General features: G+C 56.1%; 7 protein-coding genes across 7 annotated transcripts; 5 read left to right on the top strand and 2 right to left on the bottom strand.

Moving 5' to 3' along the window:
• Window positions 1–979: 979 nt before the first annotated feature.
• Window positions 980–3,281, top strand: VTJ04DRAFT_4600 (uncharacterized protein; the record flags this gene model as incomplete). The annotated part of the gene is made up of 3 exons (XM_069362626.1): window positions 980–996; window positions 1,108–2,864; window positions 2,923–3,281. The coding sequence occupies 3 exons, from the start codon at window positions 980–982 to the stop codon at window positions 3,279–3,281; spliced, it is 2,133 nt and encodes a 710-aa protein (XP_069219553.1).
• A 1,359-nt stretch (window positions 3,282–4,640) lies between these two features.
• On the top strand, window positions 4,641–5,469 carry VTJ04DRAFT_4599 (uncharacterized protein; the record flags this gene model as incomplete). Its single annotated transcript, XM_069362623.1, has 3 exons — window positions 4,641–4,673; window positions 4,797–5,064; window positions 5,147–5,469. The coding sequence occupies 3 exons, from the start codon at window positions 4,641–4,643 to the stop codon at window positions 5,467–5,469; spliced, it is 624 nt and encodes a 207-aa protein (XP_069219552.1).
• A 1,315-nt stretch (window positions 5,470–6,784) lies between these two features.
• On the top strand, window positions 6,785–12,832 carry VTJ04DRAFT_4598 (uncharacterized protein; the record flags this gene model as incomplete). The annotated part of the gene is made up of 1 exon (XM_069362622.1): window positions 6,785–12,832. One exon carries the CDS (start codon window positions 6,785–6,787, stop codon window positions 12,830–12,832), a length of 6,048 nt encoding a protein of 2,015 aa, XP_069219551.1.
• A 4,666-nt stretch (window positions 12,833–17,498) lies between these two features.
• On the top strand, window positions 17,499–20,213 carry VTJ04DRAFT_4597 (uncharacterized protein; the record flags this gene model as incomplete). The annotated part of the gene is made up of 2 exons (XM_069362621.1): window positions 17,499–17,577; window positions 17,638–20,213. The coding sequence occupies 2 exons, from the start codon at window positions 17,499–17,501 to the stop codon at window positions 20,211–20,213; spliced, it is 2,655 nt and encodes an 884-aa protein (XP_069219550.1).
• A 30-nt stretch (window positions 20,214–20,243) lies between these two features.
• VTJ04DRAFT_4596 (uncharacterized protein) lies at window positions 20,244–20,741 on the bottom strand (the record flags this gene model as incomplete). Its single annotated transcript, XM_069362620.1, has 2 exons — window positions 20,244–20,612; window positions 20,685–20,741. The coding sequence occupies 2 exons, from the start codon at window positions 20,739–20,741 to the stop codon at window positions 20,244–20,246; spliced, it is 426 nt and encodes a 141-aa protein (XP_069219549.1).
• Window positions 20,742–20,820: 79 nt separating this feature from the next.
• VTJ04DRAFT_4595 (uncharacterized protein) lies at window positions 20,821–21,561 on the bottom strand (the record flags this gene model as incomplete). The annotated part of the gene is made up of 1 exon (XM_069362619.1): window positions 20,821–21,561. One exon carries the CDS (start codon window positions 21,559–21,561, stop codon window positions 20,821–20,823), a length of 741 nt encoding a protein of 246 aa, XP_069219548.1.
• A 1,108-nt stretch (window positions 21,562–22,669) lies between these two features.
• On the top strand, window positions 22,670–26,359 carry VTJ04DRAFT_4594 (uncharacterized protein; the record flags this gene model as incomplete). The annotated part of the gene is made up of 12 exons (XM_069362618.1): window positions 22,670–23,053; window positions 23,143–23,735; window positions 23,799–23,909; window positions 23,964–24,036; window positions 24,099–24,216; window positions 24,276–24,306; window positions 24,365–24,564; window positions 24,643–25,540; window positions 25,601–25,786; window positions 25,872–26,028; window positions 26,130–26,228; window positions 26,294–26,359. The coding sequence occupies 12 exons, from the start codon at window positions 22,670–22,672 to the stop codon at window positions 26,357–26,359; spliced, it is 2,916 nt and encodes a 971-aa protein (XP_069219547.1).
• Window positions 26,360–27,031: the final 672 nt, after the last annotated feature.

The raw sequence follows: 27,031 nt of genomic DNA, 5'->3' as shown, positions 1-27,031 counted from the left end.
CAGAGTCCCAACCTTGGAAGCTCCAGCGGGCCGGTCCCTGCCAAGCCTGAAACATCTGATAAGTACATAACCCGATAAACGTGGCTGACAGAAGCCGTTGATTGTCAGGAACAGAACATTCCGTGTCAGCGGATGGTGTTTTTTGTGTTTTGGGGACTGGGCCATAATCCTTGGGAATGTCTCAGTTTTCTAGTTTCCTGACTTGTTACCCAGCAGGTCATGCTTGTGCAAGAACAACCACCTCAAAACTTCTCGTTTTTCGGAGTCCTCCGGATGCATGCACTTAACCCAATCGCCGAGATGGGGGTTCCATAAATCCATGTGACAAAAGTTCAGCTTGGTCAAAGCTGGCACCAGGACAAGACCTGAACCTGGCAGGGCTGGGGCAGGAAAATCATCCATGGGAATTGGCGAACGAGCAAGCCAACCAACGACCTGGAACCCGCAGTGTCAACGTTGTGTTGACGAAGCAGTGAGGCAGTGAACCAGGAACTCGTCTGCCGGATGTTCCGGAACAGGCCATTTTATTCGTCGTCCTTTCTTTTTGGCTTCCGCTGTTTTCCGGCGAATTTCATCAAGATTGAAGACCAAGGCCGGAATGGAATGATCTCATCCACTGACAGCTGCCGCGGGTCGTCGGCAACCTGGAACCCCAACACCAAAATTTCTTGGCCAACCTGACAAGCACAATGTGAACCTTGAACCACACGGAATCCTCAACATCCGGACCCAGCCCAATGGCCTGATGAAGGCTCTCGACGAGCCGCACAACTCGCCACCTTGACGCGTCCTCTACCTAGCATCCCAGACAAGCTTGGAAAACGGCGGTAGACGGTAACGCTCGCTGCGAGCTGCACCGCCGCCACCTCACACACCAACCCACCAAAAGTGAACTTGACAAACCAGCACCCTTGTCTTCAGGTCAACTACCCTGTCTACCCTAGACCTCGATTGGGGCATTTTCTTTGCTCCCATCACAATGTCGATTGTGGCCGAGTTAGTACCACCATCACCACTCACCCATTTCACCTCAAGTGCCTGTGCTCTTTCAAGTACCACGGACCATGAGTGAAAAACAACATGTTAACCCCTCCCCCACCTTCCTAGCCAAGTTCGGCGGCTAGACGCGCGCATCGACCGCGTGTCTCTGGTACCCTTAACATCGCAGAGGCGAGACCACCAATATGTCGAGGCCGACCAAGCCCGACTCGCCGCCGCGACGGCAGCTCTCTCCACGCCGCGAGTCGAGGAGCTCCTGGGCATCGTTCGGGCCCTGTCCTCCGGCAGCGTGTCCGGCTCCCACCTCTCCTCGTCCCGCATCCAGCGCCTGCTGGAACGCTCCGGCCTGACCCGGGAGGAGTTTCAGTCTCTGGAGGCGCTCGAGGCCAAGAGCCCCTACGAGACGGACGTCGAGTGGCTGCTCGTGGCCAAAGCTACGGTGCAGACTTACGGGTTGATGATGAGCACCCTGCTTGATCGGGCGGTGCCGTTGAGCGATGATATCTGGTACTGGGACGAGGTGCTCGCGTCGTACCCGTACAGTTTGCTCTACACGGTGCAGACGTCACCCTTAAGGATGTGGAGGTGGACCAGGGAGGTGTTGGCGGAGAGCGTGGAGAGGTTCCAGAGGTTGTACAGTAACGAGATCTGGGGACAGGAGGTGGAGGAGAAGGCGGTAGAAGAGGAGGAAGTAGAAGGGGAGGCGGTGTCAGCTGTAGGGACGGAGCGCAGCAGGAGGGAGAGCATGTCCACCATCTGCACCAGGCTCACGGCGGGGAGTGTGAAAGGGTCGTTCTACGCATCGCTCTCTAGGCACTGGCGACAGTTCTACAACATCGTCAGGCAAAGCGTTACCGAGCGGTCCATCGCCAACATCCAGAACCGGATTTTATCGCGAGTAGACATCGGCCGCTCCGAGGCGCGACGGAAACAAAGGCGACTGCGACGACTACGAGAAATGACAGCAACGGGCTTAGGCGTGCTCCTGGATGAAGGTCTCAACTTCGGCGTCGGCGACGAGACCCCCCGCGACGAGTGGAAAGGCATGCTGGAGCGTAGCGTTGCGCTCATGGATATGATCCTCCAGTCCGTCCTCTATCTCGACCAGTCCGTCGCCGAGTTTGAGGATCGCGTCTTCACCGGCGTCGAGGAAGACCCGGAGTTGTCGGTACATGTCGAGGAGGCACACCCCGCCGAACGACCCGCGGTGCTCGCGCGCCGCTTGCTGCGCCTGTTGCAAAAGGGCCTGCCCTCCCACGAGACCTCCATGTCCGATCTGGCGCGCGAAAATGGCCGCCCCCCGGCTCTCGTGCGCTACTGGCTTCCCGTCATGGCTCTTCTGGTCTCGTCGTCGACGATCCTGCGTTACTTGCTCAACCGCCAGCAAGACATCATCGAGGGGATCCGGGACTTTGGAGCTACAGTGCGAGATTTCTGGCTGAACTGGGTCGTGGACCCGGTGCGCAAGGTCATCGGCACGATCCGCCACGACGAGACGAGCGAGATCGCAATCATGAGCCGCGACAGCCTGCGCGCGGATAGGGAGAGCCTGGAGCGCATGGTGGTGGAGTTTGCGATGGATAACCCGGCGTTAGCAGTCGGTAATCCGAATATCACTGAGCAGGAGATCATAGAGATCAGGACCAACGTCAAGGCGGGTGATGTCACGCCCGTGTTGAAGGCGTATGAGAGGGATTTGCGGAGGCCGTTTGTCGGGGCTGTGAAAGGGGATTTGGTGAGGGCGCTGCTCATCCAAGTGCAAAAGACAAAGGTTGATCTGGAAGTGGCCATCAGCGGCATCGATGCGCTGCTGAAGAGCCAGGAGTTGGTGTTTGGGTTTGTCGGGCTGACTCCTGGCGTTCTTGGTATGTTTGTTTACTTATCGCCCCCATGAGAGTAGCTAACTAACACCACCATCACTAGTCACTATCGGAATCATCCAATACCTCCGCACCCTCTTCGGTACCCGGCGCGGGCTGCGGAAGGGTCAGCGGGTGAAGCGGACCATCCGGGTGCTCAGGCGGATCGACCGGATCCTGTCGGAGGCGACGACTACATCGCAGCAGAACAACAACATCATCTCGTACCGCGACCATGGTCTCCTGGTATGCGAGGTGCATGTCCTTCGTGGTCTGGCGCAGGGAGTGCTGCCTGGCGATGTGGAGAAGGAGTTCCTCGAGGACCTGGATGACTTGGCGAACCCTAAGGGGTTGGCCGCGCAGATGCGTGCGCTGGAGAGGATCAGGTGGGCGTACGCAGAGTGGTTGGGGAAGATGAAATAGGTGTTGGTAACTATCACAAAATTAGTTGGGCGGTTGTTTTATTCAGTTGGCGGAGCATTTGCTTGAGCATTTACGGGCATGGGGCATCTGCACAAAGTCAGTGATTACGGAGTATATGACAGGAACTACGAGCATTCATGCTCCGTCTTACTCCTGAGATGAAGGAGGATGACGACGATGTGATCGCATGACTACGATAGATCCAACTTTGGGCGGTTTCGGATGAACATAACCTCCACCGTACGGCCAGGTGGAGCGGTGAATACGTCAAATGCAATCTCGGGTGATATTGTTGTGTACGTATGTACAGTTCTGATCTTGCGTGGGTTTTGGGCTCAACTGGTCCATCCTGAGGCTGCACAACCCGAAGGAGGACACGTCCACATTGTGGCGCAACCCGATAAAGTTGAGGCTGGTGGGTCGCTCAACCCCTGAGCCAACGGTGGGCAAACCAGTTTGTGCCCGAGCCGGGAATCCACCTCAACAAGCCGAAAGCGCCACCTCAGCCCGTTTCATCCCCAAGAGCCCAAGAGGCCAGGCACTCGGCGCCAAGAAGTCCCCCGGAACCCATGCTGCATCTGACACGGGCGACTGTTGCGGCTCGCGGCTTGCACTTCACCTCCAGATTCATCTTCAACCCACCATCCTGAGGCCACAACTGACTGTTGACCTTGTTGTTTTTTTCTGCTTTGACTGCGGTCTCAACAGTACACATCTCCAGCCTCTTTTGCATCCCGCCGAACATCGACCGAGGACCGTCCTTGTTTGGTTTAGGCCCGAGTGCGCAACCTGACTGTCTCTCTTCCCCGTTCAGGCTCTCCGTTTGGCAAGCAGGTGCGTCAGCCATCCCTCACTCAATTCCCCTCGCCGACGTCGCTCTGCCCTTTTACTCTTTCACACCACCGTCCCCTTCGTCGCCGCGATTCCACTCTGCGGTCTTGCTTCTTCTTAAGAAGCCAAAGCACAGTCCTGTCATTTTGCGCATCCCGCCATTGTGCTACACCCCTCCGCCGCTTTCAACGGCCACGTCGCATCCGCCGTCACATCCCGCACTTGGACACCACGCCTGCACGCAAACGACTGCTCTGATAAACCGAAACTTTTCTGACCTTGTGACCATAAACTCCAGGCTCCGTCCTGCCACCGCTCTCTCGATTTTCTGCCTCTTGCCCGAACAACCCAGGAACCTACACTGCGCCTTCAAGACGACGCTCTCCTTTGACGCCGACTCGGTGCCTCGTTGGTCTTTGGTCTGATCGCCTACGCCCTTCTAGATTCCCCCTCCGGCCGGCCATCCGCCTCCGACTATATTTCAGATAACCACACGACGTTCGGCGACAGCCATATCAGATCGCAACCATGTCGTCCAGCAACAGGAACTATGACTTCTTGGTACGCACTTATCCCTGGACTTAACGACGGAAAAAAAAGGAGGGGCTCCGGGCACACCGCGATCTGGGGTCATATCTGGGTGTATCATCCCCGTCAACATGCTGACCTGGCAATCGCAAACAGATCAAGCTTCTGCTGATCGGAGACTCGGGCGTGGGCAAATCCTGCTGCCTGCTGCGGTTCAGCGAAGACTCCTTCACACCGTCCTTCATCACCACCATCGGTATCGACTTCAAGATCCGCACCATCGAACTCGACGGCAAGCGCGTCAAGCTGCAGATTTGGGATACGGCCGGGCAAGAACGTTTCCGCACCATCACGACCGCCTATTACCGCGGCGCCATGGGCATTTTGCTGGTCTACGACGTGACGGATGAGAGGTCTTTCAACAGTGCGTGTTCCCCTGCCCTAGATAGGCTCAACCTTACCCCTGCCCAACATGTTCAATGCTGACGTCATATTTCCATCACCAGACATCCGCACATGGTTCGCCAACGTGGAACAGCACGCCAGCGAAGGCGTCAACAAAATCCTGATCGGCAACAAGTGCGACTGGGAGGAGAAGCGCGTCGTGTCGACGGAGCAAGGGCAGGCGCTCGCCGACGAACTGGGCATCCCATTCCTCGAGGTCTCGGCAAAAACCAACACAAACATCGACAAGGCGTTTTACTCGCTCGCCGCCGACATCAAGAAGCGCCTCATGGACAATGCGAAGACGGAGAAGGAGGGCGCCAACGCCAGCGTCAACGTCGCGGACCAGTCGGGCCAGGGGGCTGGTCCGAAGTGCTGTGCTTAATTTGGGAGGCGTTTTCTTTTTTGTTTGGGGATGCGGAGGGGGTGGTGCAGATGATGAGTAGATTGGAGGTTGGAAGGGAAGGGGGACGGGTTTGTGCTTGACCCGGCTTGGATGGATGACAATGACGAACATACGAAGGAACCTAGACTTTTTGAGGAACGGCTACGGGACGGACGGCATGGATGTTCTCTCTCCTTGTTTTCTTTTCTTCCTTGGAGAGCGACCCCCTCGCCAATCCTCCAGACCAGGCATCCGTACCACACCGCCCCGTCGATGCCATCCACATCTGTCAAGATGGAGGGGGCTAGAATGTGCCTCATCGGTCTGACGACGCGACGTGCCTTATTATGACCTGTTCTCTGGGGAGTAGGGGTCAGGGTTGCGTCGATGCACAGCATAGACGACGACGGCAAGGATGATGGACACCTGCTGGATGAGGGGGGCCGGTGCGTTCCATTCTGGTGATATTCTCCTTATCTTTTGACTGGGATAGAGGGAACTGGATGGAGGAGCTCATGGTAATGGGCTATTTTTTCCAGGGGAGCGCGCAGCAGGAGAAGTGAGTTTTGGATGGTGGAGGTAAAGTAGAAGATGGATGAGAGGAGGAGCAGGGTTTTTTGGGGGCGCGGAGTTTGGGGGTATGTTTGTTTGTCTTTTTTTGCTTTGCTTTTTGAGTTGGTATTGCCCTATGCTTTGGTATTAATACATGGTTTTGTGAAGTCTGCTGGTCATTCCTATGGGTGTTGTTGTTTTGGAGGGTTGAGGTTCAAACTTGGCGTCAACGTCACAGACTTAGCCCCGATGCTCTGTGTTCACAGAGAGGCAGATTCTTAGTTAATAAGGACGGTAAGAAAACAAAATCAATGACAGGCAAGCGAGAATAAACACATGGCTAATTGAAGAGATTTGAGTCTGTTGGAACATTTGCAAAGTGCCCGGCTCCTGTCTGTCTAGGTACCTCTGTGGCTCATCAGAGAAGTGGGTCCAGCTCCGGCTGACTCAAACGGGGAGTTGAAGCTCTGCCACAACTCAAATCAACGAAGACTTGGAGGTGATACAAGCAAACAAGCAGGTCCAGATTTCCCTGATTGAATCAAAAACAGAGGAATGGGCATCGGTGAGGATTTTCCTCCAAATATTTTCTCCTCTTTCCAAAAAATTCCCGTTTCCAGGATTGAATCGGCCCTGAGCCAAACAGCGGGGGGCTCACAACTCACAATCTCACATCATTCTTGTCATTTGAGCGGGGCACACTGAACACCACCAAAGCCCACCATCACCAACATCACTGGAAAAAACAGAACACTCTTGAAAAATGGGGTCAAGACCGCAATGCACAAACGCCTCAGAATGGCGTGCCCAGATCGAGGCTATGAAGGCCGCTGTGGCCAAACTTCAAGTCGACGCCAACATCGATGCTTCGACCGACTCAGACTGGGACGAGGACGATGACATCAGCCGGGTTTATGAACCGAGAGATGGACCCCGCGACGTCTGGGATTTCATCTCGGATGATGAGCTGGACGAGCTCGATTTCGACAGTGGGGATCTGTTTGATGGCGTCGACGGAGAGGACCAGCACTCAGACAAAGTCACCTACGACACACGGTGGCTGGCCAGGAGGTGTGAACATGTTGCCTCTCGCAAGTCCGGACTATCACCAAGCGATCTGGAGGCTCAGATCATCGACATCCTGAGTGCCAGTCAACCGGAGGGAGAGCTGCAGTCCCGGCTGACGGACCTGGTGGGCTTTGACGACCTCGACTTTGTTGTCGACTTGGCCTCTCATCGCGCCGAGATCGTCGCCGCCGTCGCCTCCGAGAGCCTACGTGACGAGACCGGCAATGCGCCCCGCTTGCTGACCAAGGCCCAGCGGCAAGAGCTCCTCCGTCGCAGGGACCTCGAGCACAAATCTGCTCCCTTGGCTGCCGCGCGCGAGAAGGAGGAGGAGTATCCCCACGTCTACCGCCGGTATGCTGCCGGAAACACCCTGAGCCATACGGGCAGCAAGTACACCCTCCCTGCCGGCAGCACCCGCGTCGAGTATGATAAGTACGAGGAGTACACCATCCCGGCCGGCCAGCCGGGCACCCTGTGGCCGGGGCAAAAACTCGTCAACATTGCCGACCTCGACGGGTTATGTCGGAAGACCTTCAAGGGCTACAAGACCCTCAACCGCATGCAGAGCCTGGTGTATCCTGTGGCCTACAAGACGAGCGAGAACATGCTCATCTGCGCCCCGACGGGTGCCGGCAAAACGGACGCCGCCATGCTGACCATCCTCCACACTGTCGGCCAGTACCTGACGCCCAGCCCGTTTGAGGACCACGAGGCCACCGAGTTTGACGTCCAAGCCCAGGACTTCAAAATCGTCTACGTCGCGCCCATGAAGGCGCTCGCCGCCGAAATCACGGAGAAGCTCGGCCGTCGGCTGGCCTGGCTCGGGATCCGCTGCCGCGAGTACACGGGTGACATGCACTTGACCAAGGCGGAGATTGTCCAGACGCAAATCATCGTCACCACGCCCGAGAAGTGGGATGTGGTGACACGCAAGGGCACCGGCGACACGGAGCTGGTCCAGAAGGTCCGTCTCCTCATCATCGACGAGGTCCACATGCTTCACGACGAGCGCGGCGCCGTGCTCGAGTCGCTCGTCGCTCGCACTCAGCGGCAGGTTGAGAGCACCCAGTCGTTAATCCGCATTGTTGGCCTTAGTGCGACCTTGCCGAACTATGTCGACGTGGCCGAGTTTCTGGGCGTCAACAAGCGGGCCGGGCTGTTCTACTTTGATGCGTCCTTCCGTCCGGTGCCGCTCGAGCAGCATTTTATCGGCGTCAAGGGCAAGCCCAACTCGAAGCAGTCGAGGGATAACCTCGACCAGGTCGCTTTTGAAAAGGTCCGCGAGATGCTGCAGCGCGATCACCAGGTCATGGTTTTCGTCCACTCGCGCAGAGATACCCAGGCCACGGCCAAGATGCTCTACGAGAAGGCCACTGACGACGCATGCCTGGGGTTGTTTGACCCGAGCGCCCATCCCAAGTATGACTTGGCCATCAAGGACCTCCGGTCCACCAAGGCCCGCGAACTCCGCGATCTTGTGCCGAAGGGACTGGGCATCCACCACGCCGGCATGGCCCGGTCCGACAGGAACCTCATGGAGCGCTTGTTTGCCGAGGGCGTCATCAAGGTGCTCTGCTGCACGGCGACGCTGGCGTGGGGTGTCAACCTGCCCGCCGCGGCGGTCGTGATCAAGGGGACGCAGGTGTACAGCGCCCAGGACGGCAAGTTTGTGGACTTGGGCATTCTGGACGTGCTGCAGATCTTTGGTCGCGCCGGTCGTCCGCAGTTCGAGGATGTGGGTATCGGCATGATTTGCACCACCCACGACAAGCTGGCGCATTACTTGACCGCGGTGACGGACCAGCTGCCCATCGAGTCCCGCTTCTCGTCCAAGTTGGTGGATAATTTGAATGCGGAGATCGCGCTGGGCACGGTCAACTCTATTTCGGACGCCGTCAAGTGGATCGGATACTCGTATCTGTTTGTCCGCATGAAGAAGAACCCCATGGCGTACGGCATTGACTGGAGCGAGTTCGCCAACGACCGCTCGCTGGTCGAGCGCCGTCGCAAGCTCGCCATCCAAGCCGCTCGCACACTGCAGCAGTGCCAGATGATCATCTTTAACGAGACCACCGAGGAGCTCCGTAGCAAGGACATCGGTCGTATCGCGAGCCAGTATTACATCCAGCACACCAGCATCCAGATATTCAACTCGCTCATGAAGCCCACGTCCGAGGAGCGCGATATCTTGATGATGATCGCCATGAGCGGCGAGTTTGATAACATCCAGTCGAGGAATAACGAGGCGAGAGAGCTGGAGACGTTGAAGGGGAATCAGCACTTCGTCCCTTACGAAGTCAAGGGTGGTATCGACCAGCCGCAGACCAAGACGAACATCCTCCTGCAGACTTACATCTCGCGCGGCCAGCCAGAGGACTTCGCGCTGACCAACGACCTCAATTACGTCGCGCAACAAGCCGGCCGTATCTGCCGCGCCTTGTTCATGCTCGCGCTGAACAGACGCTGGGGATACCAGTGCCTGGTGCTGCTCACCATGGCCAAGTCTATTGAGAAACGCATCTGGGCGTTCCAGCACCCGTTCCACCAGTTCGACCTGCCCAAGCCGGTCCTGAATAACCTGGATGCGAAAGAGTCGTTGTCCATCGAGTCGATGCGCGAAATGGACCCCGGAGAGATCGGGAACCTGGTCAACAACCTGCGGATGGGCCCCAAGATTGCAAAATTGTTGAGCCACTTTCCGACTCTCAGCGTTGAGGCGGAGATGGCGCCCCTGAACCGTGACGTCTTGCGCATCAGGCTATATATCACCCCTGATTTCCGCTGGAACGATCAACTTCATGGTACGTCCGAGTCGTACTGGATCTGGGTCGAAAACTCCGACACTTCGGAGATTTATCATCACGAATTCTTCATCCTGAACCGCAAGAAGCTGCACGACGACCACGAGCTCAACTTCACCATCCCCCTCTCAGACCCGCTGCCCAACCAGATTTACGTCCGAGCCGTGTCCGACCGCTGGCTCGGTGCGGAGACGGTGACGGCCGTTTCGTTCCAGCACCTCATCCGCCCCGACACGGAGAGCGTCTATACGGATCTGCTGAACTTGCAGCCACTGCCCATTACGGCGCTCAAGAACCCCGCGCTTGAGGACATTTACGCCCAGCGCTTCCAGTTCTTCAATCCCATGCAGACGCAGCTGTTCCACACGCTCTACCACCGGCCCGTCAACGTGCTGCTCGGCGCGCCGACGGGAAGCGGGAAGACGGTCGCTGCCGAGCTCGCCATGTGGTGGGCCTTCCGCGAACGGCCGGGTTCCAAGGTGGTGTACATCGCGCCCATGAAGGCGCTGGTGCGCGAGCGGGTGAAGGATTGGGGGAATCGTTTGGCCAGGCCGCTCGGGTTGAAGTTGGTGGAGTTGACCGGCGATAACACCCCTGATACGAGGACGATTCAGGACGCGGATATCATCATCACGACGCCCGAGAAGTGGGATGGTATTTCGCGTAGCTGGCAGACGAGAGGGTATGTCAGGAAGGTGAGTCTCGTTATCATCGACGAGATTCATCTCCTGGCGGGGGATCGGGGCCCGATTCTGGAGATTATCGTCTCGCGCATGAACTACATCGCTTCGTCGACCAAGAACCCGGTGCGGTTGCTGGGCATGTCAACGGCCTGCGCCAACGCGACGGATTTGGCGAACTGGTTGGGGGTGAAGAAGGATGAGGGTTTGTTCAACTTCCGCCATTCGATTCGGCCTGTGCCGCTGGAGCTGTACATCGACGGGTTCCCCGAGACGCGCGGGTTCTGTCCACTGATGCAGTCCATGAACCGGCCGACGTTTTTGGCCATCCGCAATCACAGCCCCGAAAAGCCGGTGATTGTATTCGTGCCGTCCCGCCGGCAGACGCGTCTGACAGCCAAGGATCTGATTAACCTCTGTGGCATGGAAGACAACCCGCGCCGGTTTTTGCACATGAGCGAGGAAGACCTCCAGCTGAACCTGTCGCGGGTCAAGGACGAGGCGCTCAAGGAGGCCCTCAATTTTGGTATTGGTTTGCACCACGCCGGTCTCGTCGAGTCGGACAGGCAGCTTTCTGAGGAGCTGTTCCTGAACAACAAGATCCAGATCCTCATCGCCACGAGCACCCTCGCGTGGGGTGTCAACCTGCCCGCGCACTTGGTCGTGGTCAAGGGCACGCAGTACTATGACGCCAAGATCGAGGCGTATCGGGACATGGATTTGACCGACGTGCTTCAGATGTTGGGTCGTGCAGGTCGGCCGCAGTTTGACGACTCGGGCGTGGCGAGGATATTTACGCAGGACTCCAAGAAGGACTTTTACAAGCATTTCCTGCACACGGGCTTCCCCGTCGAGTCCTCGCTGCACACAGTGCTGGACAACCACTTGTGCGCCGAGGTCTGCGCCGAAACCATTGTCACCAAACAAGACGCCCTCGACTACCTGACCTGGACCTTCTTCTTCCGCCGGCTGCACAAGAACCCGTCCTATTACGGCCTCGAGATCTCGGCCGAGGAGCACAACACCACCGCCGCCCAGCACCTGGCGAACCAGTACATGATCGACATGATCGACAAGTCCCTCGCCGAGCTGGCCGAGTCCAAGTGCGTCGAGGTCTACCCCAACGGCGACGTCGACCCCACCCCGCTGGGCAAGATCATGAGCTACTACTACCTCAGCCACAAGACCATCCGCAAGCTCGTCCGCAAGGCGAAGCCGCAGGCGTCGTTCCTCGACGCGCTCACGTGGATGTCCCTCGCGGCCGAGTACGACGAGCTGCCGGTCCGGCATAACGAGGATCTCATCAACGCCGAGCTGTCAAGGAATCTGAGGCATCCCGGGACGGCGTTCGGTTTGCCCATGTGGGACCCCCACGTCAAGGCGTTCTTGCTGCTGCAGGCGCACATGTCGAGGGTGCCGTTGCCGATCACGGATTACGTTGGTGATCAGACCAGCGTGCTTGACCAGGCGGTGCGGATTATCCAGGCGAGCGTGGACGTGATGGCCGAGTTGGGGTATCTGAGCTCCATGCTCCGGTTTATCAGCCTGCTGCAGGCGGTCAAGTGCGCGGTTTGGCCGGATGAGAATCCGTTGGCTATTTTCTCTGGCGTGAGGGAGGCTTTGGAGGGTGGGAAGGAGGTGAAGCAGATGACGCTGAACGAGTTTGTTTCCGCCGCCTTCACCAACGACGATGATAAGGCAGGGGACAAAACCAAGAGGAAACCTCAGTCATTGCACAACTTCATCAACACCTTCAACCTGGGTCCTTCCCAAACCCGCCGCTTCACCGACGCCGCCTCCCATTTACCCCACCTCTCCGTCTCCGTCTCGGACGTCCGCACCATCTCCCTCACCGTCACGCTCCGCAGGACCAACCCCCTCCGCGAGCGCGACGCGCGCGTATACACCCCGCGCTTCCCCAAGCCCCAGACTGAGGGATACTTTGTCATCTTAGCCGACACGAGCAGGGATGAAGTCCTTGCCGTGAAGCGCGTGGCGTGGAGCGCGGGGCAGGGGAAGAAAGGGTTGGAGCCCGGGGAGAGGCCTGTCGCGCGGGCTGTGGTGAACGTTCCGCCTCCTGATGAGGCAGATGGGAAGGAGAGGAAGGTGGACGTGTTGGTGTTGAGTGATACGTATGTTGGGATGGAGTGGAGGGTGGAGGGGGTTGAGGTGCCTGGGGCGCCGGTGGTGGAGGAGAAAGGGTTGGTGGAGAAGAAGGGGAGAGGGGGGTGGAAGGGGGGTGAGAGGGGGGAGGGGGCTTGAGGATGTTGAGAGGCAGATGGTAATGGGTTACTAGTTCTAGGTTATGGGTGTGGTTCGGGATGGGGATGGATAGGAATAGAGGTTGTACGTTGACCGACGATTATGATGAGCTGGACTGTTGTACGTATGTATGAAGTCCGAGACCTGGGACAGGATTGTTCCGTTCATCGACGGTGCCTTTGATCTCCTGATCGTCGACATCCTTCCCTCAGCCCGCTCTCCTGAGATCCCAAGATCTGGGGTTGTCTCAGTGAGTTGTAGATTGTATCCACAGCATCCGAGACACTATGGACTTCCTCAAGCTTCAGCATCCTTCGCCAAACCAGTTCACGTTCTTGTCGCTTCCTATGTGAACACACGATTCGGACTACCGCAGCCAAAACGACCATAAACTCCGACATTATTACTCGGATAGATGCAACACGAGGGCGCTGCCTTGAGCTCAGGAAGCACGACACATGCACGCAGCCTTCGTCAGGCATGAGGAGCGCGGGAGATGGGATGGGCACAACGACGGTTCCTCATAGCCAGCCAGGTCAGCGCATTGCGATCCCCGTGGCACTCCATACCTTGCCCAGCTGAATCCTTCTCCGTGGGGGCAAACACCAACGGCCTGTCGATCGCACGGAGCATCGTATCAGCCCAGGCGTTTCAAGGATGACGCCATGCTAAGGTAGTCTACCTCACAAGGCAAGAAGGAGTCCTTCAGAGCGGAAAATATGCCGCCGTTGATCGTTGCTGATCGTTGTTGATCGCAACCGTTGATCACCGTTTAAAAGTGGCGCCTCGATCATCCCCTCATCTCGGAGAGTTATGCCTTTTCATCTCGCCAGCAAAACGCACCTCGCCGTCTTGAACTCTGTGTGTCAAAAGAAAAAGGAAGTCTTGTGCGACCTAGAACCGCGCAGGTACTCCTCTCGGCTAGCTGCCTGACCAAGGAGACCAAGGAGTTGACGGTTGGCGTGGGGGGAGGGTGGAGGGATCTGCGTAGAACCGGGGAAAGTCTTCGGTCTGTTTGATCTGTTTGGTTTGTTTCGAAAGTCTTGAGTTGCTCGTGTTGAGATTCTGGAAGGAGATGAGATCGACTCACAACTCCACCCTCTCCATACTTAGCGCCGATGATGTTGACGTCGATCTCTTTGCGATCTGGCCCAGACGCTGCCAACCGTGCCGATCCCGAGACACGAGAGCCTGTCAGTTAGGAGGAACTCAAACCAGTCAAGAACTGGACCTGAGAATTGACGCTCTCAAGTCGGTTACGTGCATATACTTGGCCAACGACAGCAACAGCAGCAGCAGAGCAGGGCTGCTGGGGCAAGACGAACACGACGTCGGAGAAAGCGCGGTGTTGTGTAAGCTACGTTAGGTACCACAGTTAGTAAGCTTGAAGCTTGTGAATTTGTGCCTCCGTCTGTTTTCTCCGTATCTGAGACTCGGACGCGGGAGACGGCATGAGCATGAGAGAGATGGGGGCACAATCCTCCGATCGAGAGAGCCCTGCAGGATGTGGGAATGGTGGTGGATACGCTAGTGGTTCCGAACGGGCCGAAAGGTATCGGTCGTGCAAGGTAGCGTGGATCTACTAACGACTAGGTATGGAGTATGGAGGAGATATGGCGACGGTTTGTGCAAGCTGGTGTGGATGGTCATGGATAGGTAATAGCAGAAGGTCTGAGTTTGGGTGGTGAGGCTGAGAGGGAAGTCTCCCGTTGTGTAAGTCAGCTTCAATTTACCTGACACGGAGGATTTGAGGATGCCGTGAGGCAGAACCGCGGAAATGGGTTTGTGTTAGCTGTGCCCTGACAAGACAGAAATGCCAGCCGCAGCCGTACTAATACCGGCATGAATAATCATGGATGTGTAATCACGGCGTCCAGCAACAGGATGTCAGTCAGAGGGTGGTGTCGACTCCGTCCTGCTAAAAATGAAGTGAGACTGTGTGCTGTGCCAGCCCGACGCTGTGGCGCAGGCAGCCTTGGACTTGTGTTTGCTCCTTCGGCTGCAGTCATCTGGTATGAGAACTGACCACGTCTCTGCCATGGCGCCATGTCAATGTGATATTGAGAGAGACTGCAAACAGAGGCACAGTGGACAAGATGCAATATGGGCGTTTACTTGGCGCCGGCAAACAAGAGATTGGTGTGATAACTGTGATAACATCTGACATGATGTGTCTACGGCTTGGATTGGGTATTTACACATTTCAGATTGCCGCTGCTGCTACGCTGCTGCTGTTCTGGTGGTGTTGACTTCTTCCACTTTCTTCGTCCAGGGGTCATTGATGAGACGGGAGTGTGTTTGGGGGTTCCGTGTAAGATCGACCGGGCCGAACAGTGCAAATCACAATTCAGGAACACACTTCGCTTTGACGTTTTGATGACTGTGTTGAAGTGAGCGTCGAAGGTTTGGAAGGTTCCATTTCAACGTGAAGTGGCAATTGACTCTCTGTGCTCCGGATCATGATTCCGATCTGAGGAAAGAACAAATCGATCACACCACATGTGAAAACCCCGGCAGGACGGATCGCAGATCGGAAAACAGAAAAGAATGTCAGGAAAAAGCAAAAAGAGCATTGGCGATCGACGGCAAGGAGCTGAAGCTCGGAAACTGCTGCCAGGGCTCAATTCCCAGGCGGACCTGGATTTTATGGATTTGCACGGCAAGACAGGGGTGAAGCGGGGCAATCCGAACCTTGGGGACCCCTGAACCCCCGAGCCCCTGTCGGTCAGAGACCCACTTGACGATCAGAGAGCCAATCTTGGCGCCCGTACAGCGGCAGGTGCCATTTGGGCGTGGCGACGATAGCTGAGGAGAGAGGCCGAGTGGCGGAGGGACGGTGTCGAAGAAGGAGCTTTTTTGGTTGATATCACTATTGAAGTGGCTGCCCTAAGGAAATTATTACAAACAAGTACAGAATATTTATTTAGCGTAGGTCAACTTTGAAGAGGGAGGATTCATAGTTGCTGCTACGTACTCCGTAAGTAACTTCCGGCCATGCCGAGAAGACCTTTCTGGACCTCAGGATTATCGGCCTGGGGAAGTCTCGACGCAGGTCCAGGTTCTGGAGGAAGCATGCAGAAAGCAACAAAAGTGGAGTTGAGCTTTTTTGTAAAGTTGACATGCGTCAAGCTTGGATGGATGGAAGCAAAGGAGTGGCTGTCAGGAACATGCAACTGGGATCCCGCGGCAAACCGAAAAGTTGGGATGGCCAAACAGTGAAACCTGTAGCCAATGCATTCCAAAGTGGGAAGTGGACAAAAGCACTTCACCACCTGCAACACCACACCACATCACACAAAACACAACAGCGGTCAGCCCCCGACGTTGTGTTGTAGCCGTCTGTCTCAAACCAACCTCCAACAAACCTCTTGACGTCGTCGTTCTTGGGGTCGCTCTCGCTCGCAAACCCCGCCGTTCGGAGTAGTCGTCGCCGGTCGTGCACACGGCAGATGGGCCCGCACGGACAAGTTTTGCAACAAGACGATGCCCAAGAGGGACAACCCCATTATCCATTCCGGGACAATCCAGGACTGTCCGGTTTGCACAGAAGCCTGTGCATCGGCGCTAGACTGTTTGTCGAAGACGCCATGGCTGCATGTTGCAGCGCCAGCGACGACTTGTGTTCACTTGTCCGCCACTCTCGTCTTGTTGCATCTTCCATCTCTTCGCGTTTGCTGCGCACGCTAGGCCCCTCCTCCTCTGTAGCAAAAGGGAACACCCTTGACAACCGCTCACCTGCAGGACAGGCTGCATCTGCAGACCGACAGAAACAAACGCCCAAAAGCCAGGAGGACACCGTCGTCGAGGCAGTCATCCGTCTTGCGCCGTTTGCTACGTAGTACCTGTGTCTCTGACGGAGCATTGCGTGAACTCTCCGTCGAGTCATCTACATCATATCTATACTTAGAGTCCTTGGTACATAGATTCATATCCATACGTCGTAGACACGGCAGATAGCATGCACAGCCCAAGGTTGGAACTGGAACTGTAACTCTATCCAGCCATCGGCATTCCTTCCGTTTGCCTTGCCCCTCTGCAGGCACGCATGCGAGGTGGTACTGCGTTATCCTGGGCCTCTGCAGGTCAGCTCTCAGGTACCACCTCGGCACCTCACTGCTTGAGGATTCCTCAGCCGTAGGAATGACGCTCTGCTGCAGTCCCCAAGTTTCCGGACCACCGTCGCAATTGACGGGTGAGAGGGGCGCCTCCCGTTAGGCGTGTCAGTGCCAGGGGTCCCCCTCCTTGTCCACCTGCGATAGCGTGTTACGTTCCCCATCTTACACCCCCCGGCCCGGCGAGATGCGCAGTCAGATCTGCATGGAACCTGGGGGCTCTTTTGTCCCCTCTTAATCTTTTAACTACTAGGCAGTAGCTCGTCTGATCTCTTTACCTACCGACCCTCTCTAGCTTTCCTCCCCTCCCTTCTCTTCCCTTTTGCGTGACCGTCATCGTGCTCCTCTTACGGTGTCTCTCCCCTCCTCGGATGCATGCTGTGTCTGTGTAAGCGCAGTGGTCCTTGAGACACACACACAGCGAGAAAACCAAAATCCACAACCCTCACCAATACAACCACCAACCGGCACAGCCGGAGCAACACCATTCTCACAGATCCCGAACCGCCCGTGGATGGCGGCCATCCGTCACCATGGGCCTGTTTAGCTTTCTCATGAAGAAGGGCAGGGACAAGCAGACCGTCCGAGCCCCGCCCTATACTCCGTCCTTGTCTCCCAAGGTTCGCGTGCGAAGTATGATTTGACCCCTCCTCACCTGTCCGGAAGATACATCTCAGCTTACACATGACTCAGGTGGTCCAGCCCCCGTCACCAGACCCCAAGAATACGACAATCGAAGCCGGGAATCTTTCCACGAGGAACAATTTGAGAAGGAGATCAATGCATCCCAGGTTTCTCTACCAACGGTCTCTGAGGAAGAGGAGGAATTGGCTGCCCCGGCGCCGGGCATTGCCCGGGTTCCCGAGCCGGAGATGATCCCAGCCGAACCCCGCCCTGTCCCGAACAAGAGGTCGTCCTCATCGCTGGGTTTCCGCGTCGTTGCCAGGCCTGAGAGCGCCGCCGGCGTCTCTCGGTCCCGTCCGGACTCGAGGGCTTCCGGCATCAGCAGTACCAATACCGCCTTTTCCATGACCAGCGCTGTTCGCCGCACCTCCGGGCTCGGAAGGGTTACTCCCATCAAGAACGACGGAAAGCCTAGCTTCAAGGATATTTTGGATGCTCAGTCTGAGATCCGCCCGGCCGATTTCCGTGCTCGCGTCCAGGCATCTGGAGCCAGGGACTATGGCGAGGATGTTGCCGAGCGGAATATGGGTGAGAACGGATTTGACCTGAGCTCGGAGCATGTCCGGGCATTCTACCAGGCACGCTCGGGAGCTAGTTTTAAGGATAAAAGGTCGGAATTGTTCGCCGTGGGAGAGGCAGCAGAGGAGCATGCCGGACAGGGAAGCCTGAGCAATGGCTCTTACGGACTTGCCTCCCGGAGGAGGTCGCTTCGCTCGCTCCAGGAGATTCAGAACGGAGGTCGGCTCGGCGCTCGCAGTCCTCGATATATCCGGGGTAGAGGGCCCAATCGGAGTCAGTCCGTTGGCTCATTCGTCCCTCCATCATTTGGCGAGCGGAGCGTCTCGCCCGTATCACGGGCAGAAATGACCGGTCCTCTCTCGCCTGGGGCTCTGGCGGCAGACCTCGAGAAGCTAGATTTTGGCTTCCCCTCGACGCACAAGATGTCCGCCACCGTCCTGCCCGAAGTTCCTGAAGCAGCGCCGGCTCCGACCATTCCTACCGCCCGTGCCCGGCGTGATCTTGCTGATGAGGAGGATGGAGCGGATGACTTTGCCGGTGACCAGGACGATGACGCTCAACATATCCACCAGCACCACCATCGTCCGCTCTCCAGCCTTGCAGCACGAAAACACAGCCTGGGCACCATCCGCACATGCTCCGCCTCGCCATCCTCCCCTCATCGTCCCAGGACAGCATCCACCACTCACTCCTCACTTGACCGCTCTGCCGGTGACTGCCATCATCACCATCATCTCCCCACAATCGCCGCCCGCCGCGCGGCAAGCCGCACCGCCGATGATACCCCCAGAACCCCCACCACCTGCTCCGGGTGCTGCACCAACCAAACAACCAACAGCAGCGACGCCTTCCCACCGCCGATCCGCACGCGCACCACCCGCGGCTGGTCCGCCTCCTCAGGCAGCCCGACTGCGCCGACAGTCGTGAGCAGCATCACGGCCGCCAGCGGCAGCACGGCACATAGTATGATGACGACAACGACGAGCGCCAGCAGCATCATCAGCAGCAGAAGCAACAACGCGAATTGCTCCGCCTCGCTGCACACGGCGAATACCTCGGTCGATCTGAAGGACGTTGCCGTTCCTGACACTGTCAAGAATGATGACGACACTTACAACAATAATAACAACAGCAAGGATAATGAGAATGATAATGATGATGCCGACTCGTTCAACATCGACGACTACCTCTCCACCGACGCCGAGTCGCTCTCAGGTGGCGCAGCCCCCCGCCGGCCGACGGCTGTCGGCGAGGAGGAGCTGCTCCTGAACGATGCTTGGTTGGTTGGCGGCCATGAGCACCCGGGTTGCGACGCGGGTGAGTCGTGCTGCGGCGGTTGCGGCGGCGGAAGGTTGGCTGTCGCCGCGGGGAGGAGGAAGGGTATACAACTCCCTGGTCTGACGGATGTGTTGCCCCTGCCGTCGCCGTCGCCCGGGACGAGCCCGGTGGGGTATTCGTCGCCGCTCGTTGGCGGTGGGAATGCAGGTGGGAGGGTGCTGTCGCTGGTTGGGCTGGGAGGAAGCGAGGTGCATGAGCAGGAGGCTGGGAGCGGAGGGTGCTGTTGCTGTTGTGGACATCATCGGCATCATCACCGCCACCATCATCATCATGAGGAGGAATATGTAATTGGGAGTGAGACGGATGTTGCGACGGCGCCGGTGGTAGCGAAGAAGACGAAAAAGCCCTCCACGCGATCGGCTGGTCGCGAGCGGGAACAGACCATCAGGAGACGACAAACCGCTGACCTACCGAACAGCGACGCCGCCGCTGCTGCGGAGGACGCGGGGTATGAAGCGGATTACGTCGACGATGAGGAGTTGGCCACCACTGCCCAAGTCAACAACGACAACAAGGCGACCAAGGACAACCACGACGGCGAAGATAACAACAATGAAGACGAAGATGACCGCGTGGCGACGGCCGTGCGTATGCGCAAGCGCATCAAGAAGGCGCGGCGCCTTGCCGGGCAGCCGACGCCTGCCATGATGCGGCGGAGGGCCGGGGCGGCAGGAGCTGCTTCGGCTTCGGCTTCAGCTGTGCCGGTAGTGAGGGTTGATGCTGCTTGAAGGAGAAGGAAAAGGTGCTTCATGGCGTTGTTATTCTTTGTCTGGGCATGGAAATGGGCTTGGGGAAGGGGATGCATGAAGAAGGACTGGGAGGTAATACACTCGTTTTTCTTTTCTTTTCTCTGGATTGGGTTTGTACAGTAACGGCATGGAGTCTGGCGGTGTTTTCAACGGTTTTGGGGAGGGGAGGGGATATCTCTGGGTTCGGAGTCTGGCCAGATCCTCTGGGCAGCGGAGGGGGTACCTATGGAGAGGGAGTAGGAAAGTGGAATGGTTCATCATGCGGATAACACGAGCAGGAAGGCTAGATGGATTTACCGGATTTGATACCCTGTAGGTTACTATGATCATGGCTTCTAGTTCTAGGTTGGGTTGGGGATCTCCGGATGAGGCCAACGTCTGCGACACGAGATAGTTTTGTATTTATTTAACTCTCTTGTTTTCATCATGGTTTTGCTTTCCGAGCCCGACCGTTTCTATCATGAGATCATTACGAAGCTCAAGACAAGTCACATCATGGCGATACATCGGGGGTATGTCCTTTGCCCTGCAAACACCATCCCCTTCCTAACACCTTTCCTGCGCAAGACAATCCCATCCTCAACCCTTAATCAAAGCTCCCCGCCAACGCCACACAGCTGAACCTCAAATCTGCCGCCTCCCTCTCCAAAAACTTGAGCGGCCCCAACGTCAACGCCTTCTCGCTCAACACATCCTCGTCGGGGTCCAACTGGCCCCTCCTCAACGGGCCCTTCCGCCGGCCGTCCATTTCCCACAACGCCCCGTCCTTCCCCTTGATAAAACACACGTAATGCAAATCCACATCATCCTTCGCATCGGGAGCCGCCGTGTCCCCCTTCTCGGCCGCCGCGCGGTGCGCTTTGGCGAGCGCCTCGTCGCGCTCCAACAACCGTGCCCGTTCCTCCGGACCGAGCGGCTCCGCGGCGGCGATCAGCCGCGCCAGGTCGGTGTTGTCCTGCACGAACCCGCGCGCGTCGCCGTTGCTGGCCGCGTGGAGCAGGCCGATGAGGCCGCACGCGTTGCGGATGGTTTGCGGGAACCAGAGGACCGGTTCGGCGGCGCCTTTGCCGGCGTAGGGTTCCAGGGACGCGTCCTCGGCCAGGCGGTGGGATTCGTAGGCTGCCGAGATGGGGAAGACGAGCAGCAGGGCGAGCGCGGGGCGCGGGATGAAGGCGAGGAGGGACGGGTCGGTCAGGGAGTAGACGTCGTGCATGGAGAGGGCGGGGGAGAGGCCCAGGTTGCGGAGCAGGGTGGTGAGGAGCTCGGGGTTGGCTTCGAGGGGGATGAAGGACGGCGCGGTGGAGGGAGGGTCGGCGGGGTGGGACATTTTGGTGGTTTGGTTGGTTGATGTGGTGGGTGAGAGTAGAGGTTGTGGTTGGGTTGTGTTCTGTTGTCGCTTGTTGGATACGGTAGGAAGGTCTCGGCTGAAGGTTGATGGGAGTCAGATTAAGTAAGGATTCGAGGGATAGAGGGCGGGTTGACAGCAGGCGACTCACTGCTCCGTGGTCAATTTGCCTATGTGGGATTGGGGTTGAGAATCTCAAAATCTGGAAGAGCGGTTTTTGATATTCGTGTTTGGCTGGGTTGTTGAAGGTCTAAGGTGATGATGTGGGCAGCTTTGGAGTTTCAGTTTGGAGCCTGTGGTGGGCGGGGCAAGGCAACCAGGATGACATCACTGGGCCTGTGCCTGGTGCCTGGTGCTGCGAAACCAAGGGTTGGGGTTCTTTCGTACCCTAACCCTTCAGTTCCATCATTGTTGATACCCCTTTTCCAGTTCCCGTTTCCTGGACAACGAATGCTTTGAGACGAATTGGGATTACCGACGAAGGCCAACCAGACGTGTATTTTTAATCATGGAACGAGAAAACATTGGAATCGCTGTGTATGGGAGGCTGTATGTGGGACGTGAGGACATTGGATGGGCCAAGATGCAGGAGGAAGCCTCGGGCACTTCGTACTGTGCATGATCCGTGGCTGGGCAAGGCTGAGCTCCAGAACTCGCTCTTCCTCAAGTTGGGCTGCGCAAGTCCTTCCCTCTTGAACTCTTGGTTCCTTGAATGTTCGAGATTTTGGTCATTTTGGACGTCCATTCATCCTTCGTTTTAGATGGGTGCATACTACTTCGTCTTTACTAATTCACCATGGAGAAACGACGCGCCGAAGAGCCTCTGGACCCAGGAACCCCCTCAAAGAGATCATGCTCAAGCTGGCAAGATTCGATACCTGGTTCACCCCTGAACTCTGAATTTCTCACACCGCATCAAAATAACGATAGTTCAACACCTTTGCCGGCTTACATACGCAATGGATATCTTTCGCCCACGCCCCGTTCGTGGACAGCAGGGGAAGAAAGCCCGGCTTCTGCGCAAAGTCCCCAAGACAGACGGATCGACTCGAAGGGGCAGAATGAGGATGTGAACAAGGATACCGAACCAATGGACCTGTGTCCCAGTGCCCAAGAGACCCGAGAGATTGCTGCGAGACGCACAGCTCAAGAACTTTGCGGTGTTGGAGGAACGGCTGGGGAAGTGTCAACAACCATGACCACTCTGCCCATTCCACAGGATCCTCCAACACTCGTGGTTGGCATTCGCAGCGTCATGGACGAAGATGCTGATATGATCGATGCCACTTCCAGTGAGAAAGAGAGTTTTTGGGTGGATACTCCTGATAACAGCCAGGTTCTTGCCCGAGGGGGGAACGGGGATGAAACTGGCGTGAGGGCTCCAGGGTCACCTGAATCAGCCGATCCTACATTCTCCCACAAGCGTGACGATATGAGAGAAGCAGAGGAGGCATATGATACATGCTTTGGCTTGGTGAGTAAAGAGGACACAATTATTAAATGCCCAACACAAGTGTAGTTGTCTCTCAGTCATGGCCTGGTTACTGACCTTGGAATGCCCAGCTTCTCATCGAGGATCTTGCACTCCAACCGGAGGTTTTAAAGTCAAGCACATGCAATGCCACCAAGGGGCAGCGCCGTGACAAAACTGCTAAGACCAAGGGAAATAGACTTGTATCCGTCAAGGCCTACGGAAGGCTCACATTCATCTGTGACAAGGCCACCGAACACTATCTCGGGATGTTCACACATGCAAATGCAGCACAGGCTTTGGGTCGCCTGCTTGCAGACAAGACGGTACACCTTTCCTCGCGTCTGAAGCCCTCTGGGGTGCTGGAGGTTGTTGTCTATGGACTCCGGTCACACGCCGATTCCATCGGCGACATGTTGCTTGACCACGACTGTTTCCTCCAACAACCTAGCGCGTCAGATGTTGGCGCCCTCGTTTACTACAACCCACAGTGCTTCATTCAAAATCCGGATGGGTCCACGCCAATGTGGCATGCAGACGATAATCCTGAAGATGACCATGTTCGCCCGTCAGAGTTGTCCGATCATCATCTGTCTGAAGTCAACAAACTGTTAGACTCAGCGGCCGGCCCCGAGATCGTTCGCAGGGTTGATGTTAGTGACATGCTGAGCACCCCGTTGAAAGAGTAGGTCACAGCGTGTTCTCGTCTATCACATGAACGGATTAATATTCACTGATGATGTTACAGTCACCAGCTGAAGGCGCTTGCAATGATGGTTGAGAAGGAATCAGGAGTTCTTCGCAACCCTCAGTTTCCAGCAGTTTGGATTGACAAGACTGAGGAAAACTCAAGACCACGGTAAGGAATAGGATCGTTTCAAATGTGAACTTGCGAAACTAACCCTATGATGAGGTTTGAGAACCAAGTAACGGGAGGCATAGCCTACGGTAAATGTAAACCGTGCCTTGGTGGGATCCTTGCAGATGTACGCATCCTCATCCCCATTCCAACTCAAACAGACACCACTAACATAGGGTTCTCATCAAGGACATGGGTCTTGGAAAGACACTCACCACACTGGCATTAATTGCCGGATCCGTGGTCCGAGGAGCTCCTGAAGAGTCGACACCGAGCAGGCCAACTCTTGTTGTTTCACCCCTGTCAAGTAAGGAGGGCTATATCACAACTCCTATGCCTCATGGATGCTGACAGCCATATTTCCAGCGCTCACCTCATGGCAAGACCAGATAGAAAAGTAGGTTGGCGGAGTCGACAAAGTCTCTCAAAGCCTCAACGCTCACTACGTTTTCTAGGCACTTCAAGAAGAACACCCTCCGAGTTACTGTATATCATGGCCCACAGAGACAGAAGCATACAGCAGATTCTCTACGGACTTTTGACATTGTCTTAACGACATATGACACCATTCGCGCCGAGCATGTTTCCGGTACCAAGCGCAAGGAGCAAAGTCCTCTCCAGATAATTGTCTGGCACCGCATCGTGCTCGATGAAGGTATGTTGATGCTCGTATTACTATTCAGCGCGAGAACCCGAGAAACAGGTAACGGACAACTAACTAGCGACCTAACAGCCCATGTAATACAGAATCGATCTTCAAAGAGATTTCGAGCTGTTTATGATCTCGAGGGGTATCACCGCTGGTGCCTGACCGGAACGCCCATCCAGAACAGCCTCGAGGATCTTGCTGCGCTGGTCCAATTTCTTCGCGTCCACCCATTCGACAGCTTTGCCAAGTTTCGCTGGGTGTTCCTCAATCCAATTGACCAGTCAAATGACATAGGCTGGAAGCGCCTGAGGACACTAATCAGCGGCATCGCTCTCCGTCGCACAAAGGCGATGCTGTCCAAGGAGCACCCAGAGTTGCTACCGCCACCGCCGATTGAGCACGAGTGCTCAGTCTATCTGGACGAGGAGGAGCGCAGGGTGTATGACCTCGTCAAACTACGATATGGCAAAGCACTCAATATGGAAAGCGATAACAACAGGACCAGAAAAAGCAACCTGCACTTTCAGCTTATTCTACGATTGAGACAGGTCAGTGACCATGGGATCGATCTGCTGCCGGCAGCATTGCGCGAATGGCTTGACAAGGCCAAAGATTTTGATGCTGAGGATGTGTCGGTGCGGCCTGAGGCATGCGAACGCTGTGGCGGTGAGCTGTGTACAGTTGACGGAAATGAGACAGAGCTGGACGATTTCGAATGCGGGCATCAAATCTGTCAGTCGTGCCGCTGTTTCCTGCAAGAACCACGGGCAGGACGCGAAGATAATCTCGACGAAGAGACAGTCCAGAAGTGCCCTCTACGCTGGGACTTGATACAGAAGGCGGGCCCTTCTGGATTGGCTTCTAATACTCCCTCCCTGGATGTCGGACGGTACAAACCATCATCCAAGGTGAAGGCCCTGCTGTCTAATCTAAACAAGGATCGGATTGAAGCCGTAGCTGCGGGCAGGCCACCAGAGAAGAGGTGTGTTCCCTTGTGAGAAATGTGGACGAGACCCAGCAAACTGACCCTGCCATTAATTAGTGTCGTATTTTCTGCATGGACGGGCATGCTTGACTTGATTGCGAAAGCCCTTCGATCAGAAGGAATTAGCTTCCAGAGAATTGATGGAACTAAGTCGGCCGGACAGCGGCGTGATGCGTTGAGACAGTTTCGGGATCAGCCGTACTGTAATGTGTTGCTCGCATCTTTGGGGAGTGCTGCAGTCGGGTGAGCATTAAAAAGAAATAACCGGAAGCCGTATAACTAGTGGGAATGATGCGGTTTTCTGACTACCACCTCCCTGCGTCCACAGGATTGATCTTACCATGGCTACGAGGGTCCACCTCGTAGAGCCGGGCTGGAACCCAGCCGTAGAGCAACAGGCTTTCGATCGTGTTGGCCGGCTTGGGCAGACGCACCAGGTGCGGAAGATTCGGTATGTGGTTGATGGTGCTGACTCAGTGGAGCGTGTAAGTGAAAAGAATCTTTTGATATTATCATTCGAAACTTGAGTCTCGGGTCTCATGAACCTGTTTTCTGACAAGAACTTTATGCCAACCATGCTTCATAGTATCTCTTAAGCATTCAAAAAGGAAAGAAAGACCTTGTTGCTGCGTCCATGGGGCAAAGGTTAGTTGTAGCTGAGCAGATGGCTAAGGTTTTGCTTAAGGTGAGGAAGGACAGGACACTCGAGGTTATTTTTCGGAGTCATTTCAGATGCTAATTTCTTGTTAGGATTGGATCACGGCTGAGGGTTGTCGACAGCAGCTTGATGGCACTGAAGACTATTCCAGTGGCTGAAGTACGTAGGTTAAACCTGAAATCTAGTAACTCAGAACTCATTCACTCGGCCTCTATAGAATCTTCGCTATCGTTGCTTTTGTTTGTGCCCAGAACTTCAACCAGATCCTCCCCAGCTTGAATCCTCCGTACAATCTCGGTCCACGGAAGGCCAAAAGACTCCTCAATCACGCGCATCCCATTCAGATCCCTTATATCTTTTCTTCTGCCTCCACGCTTTCGATCCGTTGTATCTCTGAGGTTAGGATCTGCTCCGTGCTGCAGTAGGAACTTCACGACACTTGCATTGCCCCTCTGAACTGCGCTATATAGTGGGGTGGCACCCCGAAACATCCCATTGATATTCCCGCCGTTTTCAAGGCAGACACGAACGTGCGGTAATCCAAGTCGGGCAGCGAAGACCACGCCAGTTTCATATGCTTCCGGCCAAATAATGTACGGCTTCATCGCATCAAACCGTTGTTTTAGCTCGTCGAAGCTGGCTTTTGAGAGATGCCGTGGCTGAAATATCTGACCAATGTGGGCCTTGGTCTTCTTGTCCGCTGGCCATTTCTCGGGGAGCTGGACACCACAATCGCGCAATAAAAAGAGCATCAAATCAGCATTCCAATGCACCAAGGCACGAAACAATGCGGTTGGCTGAATTGAGAAACTCGGATAGGTTTCGAAAGT

The sequence above is a fragment of the Mycothermus thermophilus genome (genome assembly GCF_041956435.1).
Source record: "Mycothermus thermophilus strain CBS 625.91 unplaced genomic scaffold VTJ04scaffold_3, whole genome shotgun sequence".
NCBI classification, from domain to species: domain Eukaryota; kingdom Fungi; phylum Ascomycota; class Sordariomycetes; order Sordariales; family Chaetomiaceae; genus Mycothermus; species Mycothermus thermophilus.
Note: the sequence above shows the minus strand (reverse complement) of the source record. Positions and strands in the feature narration are given on the sequence as shown.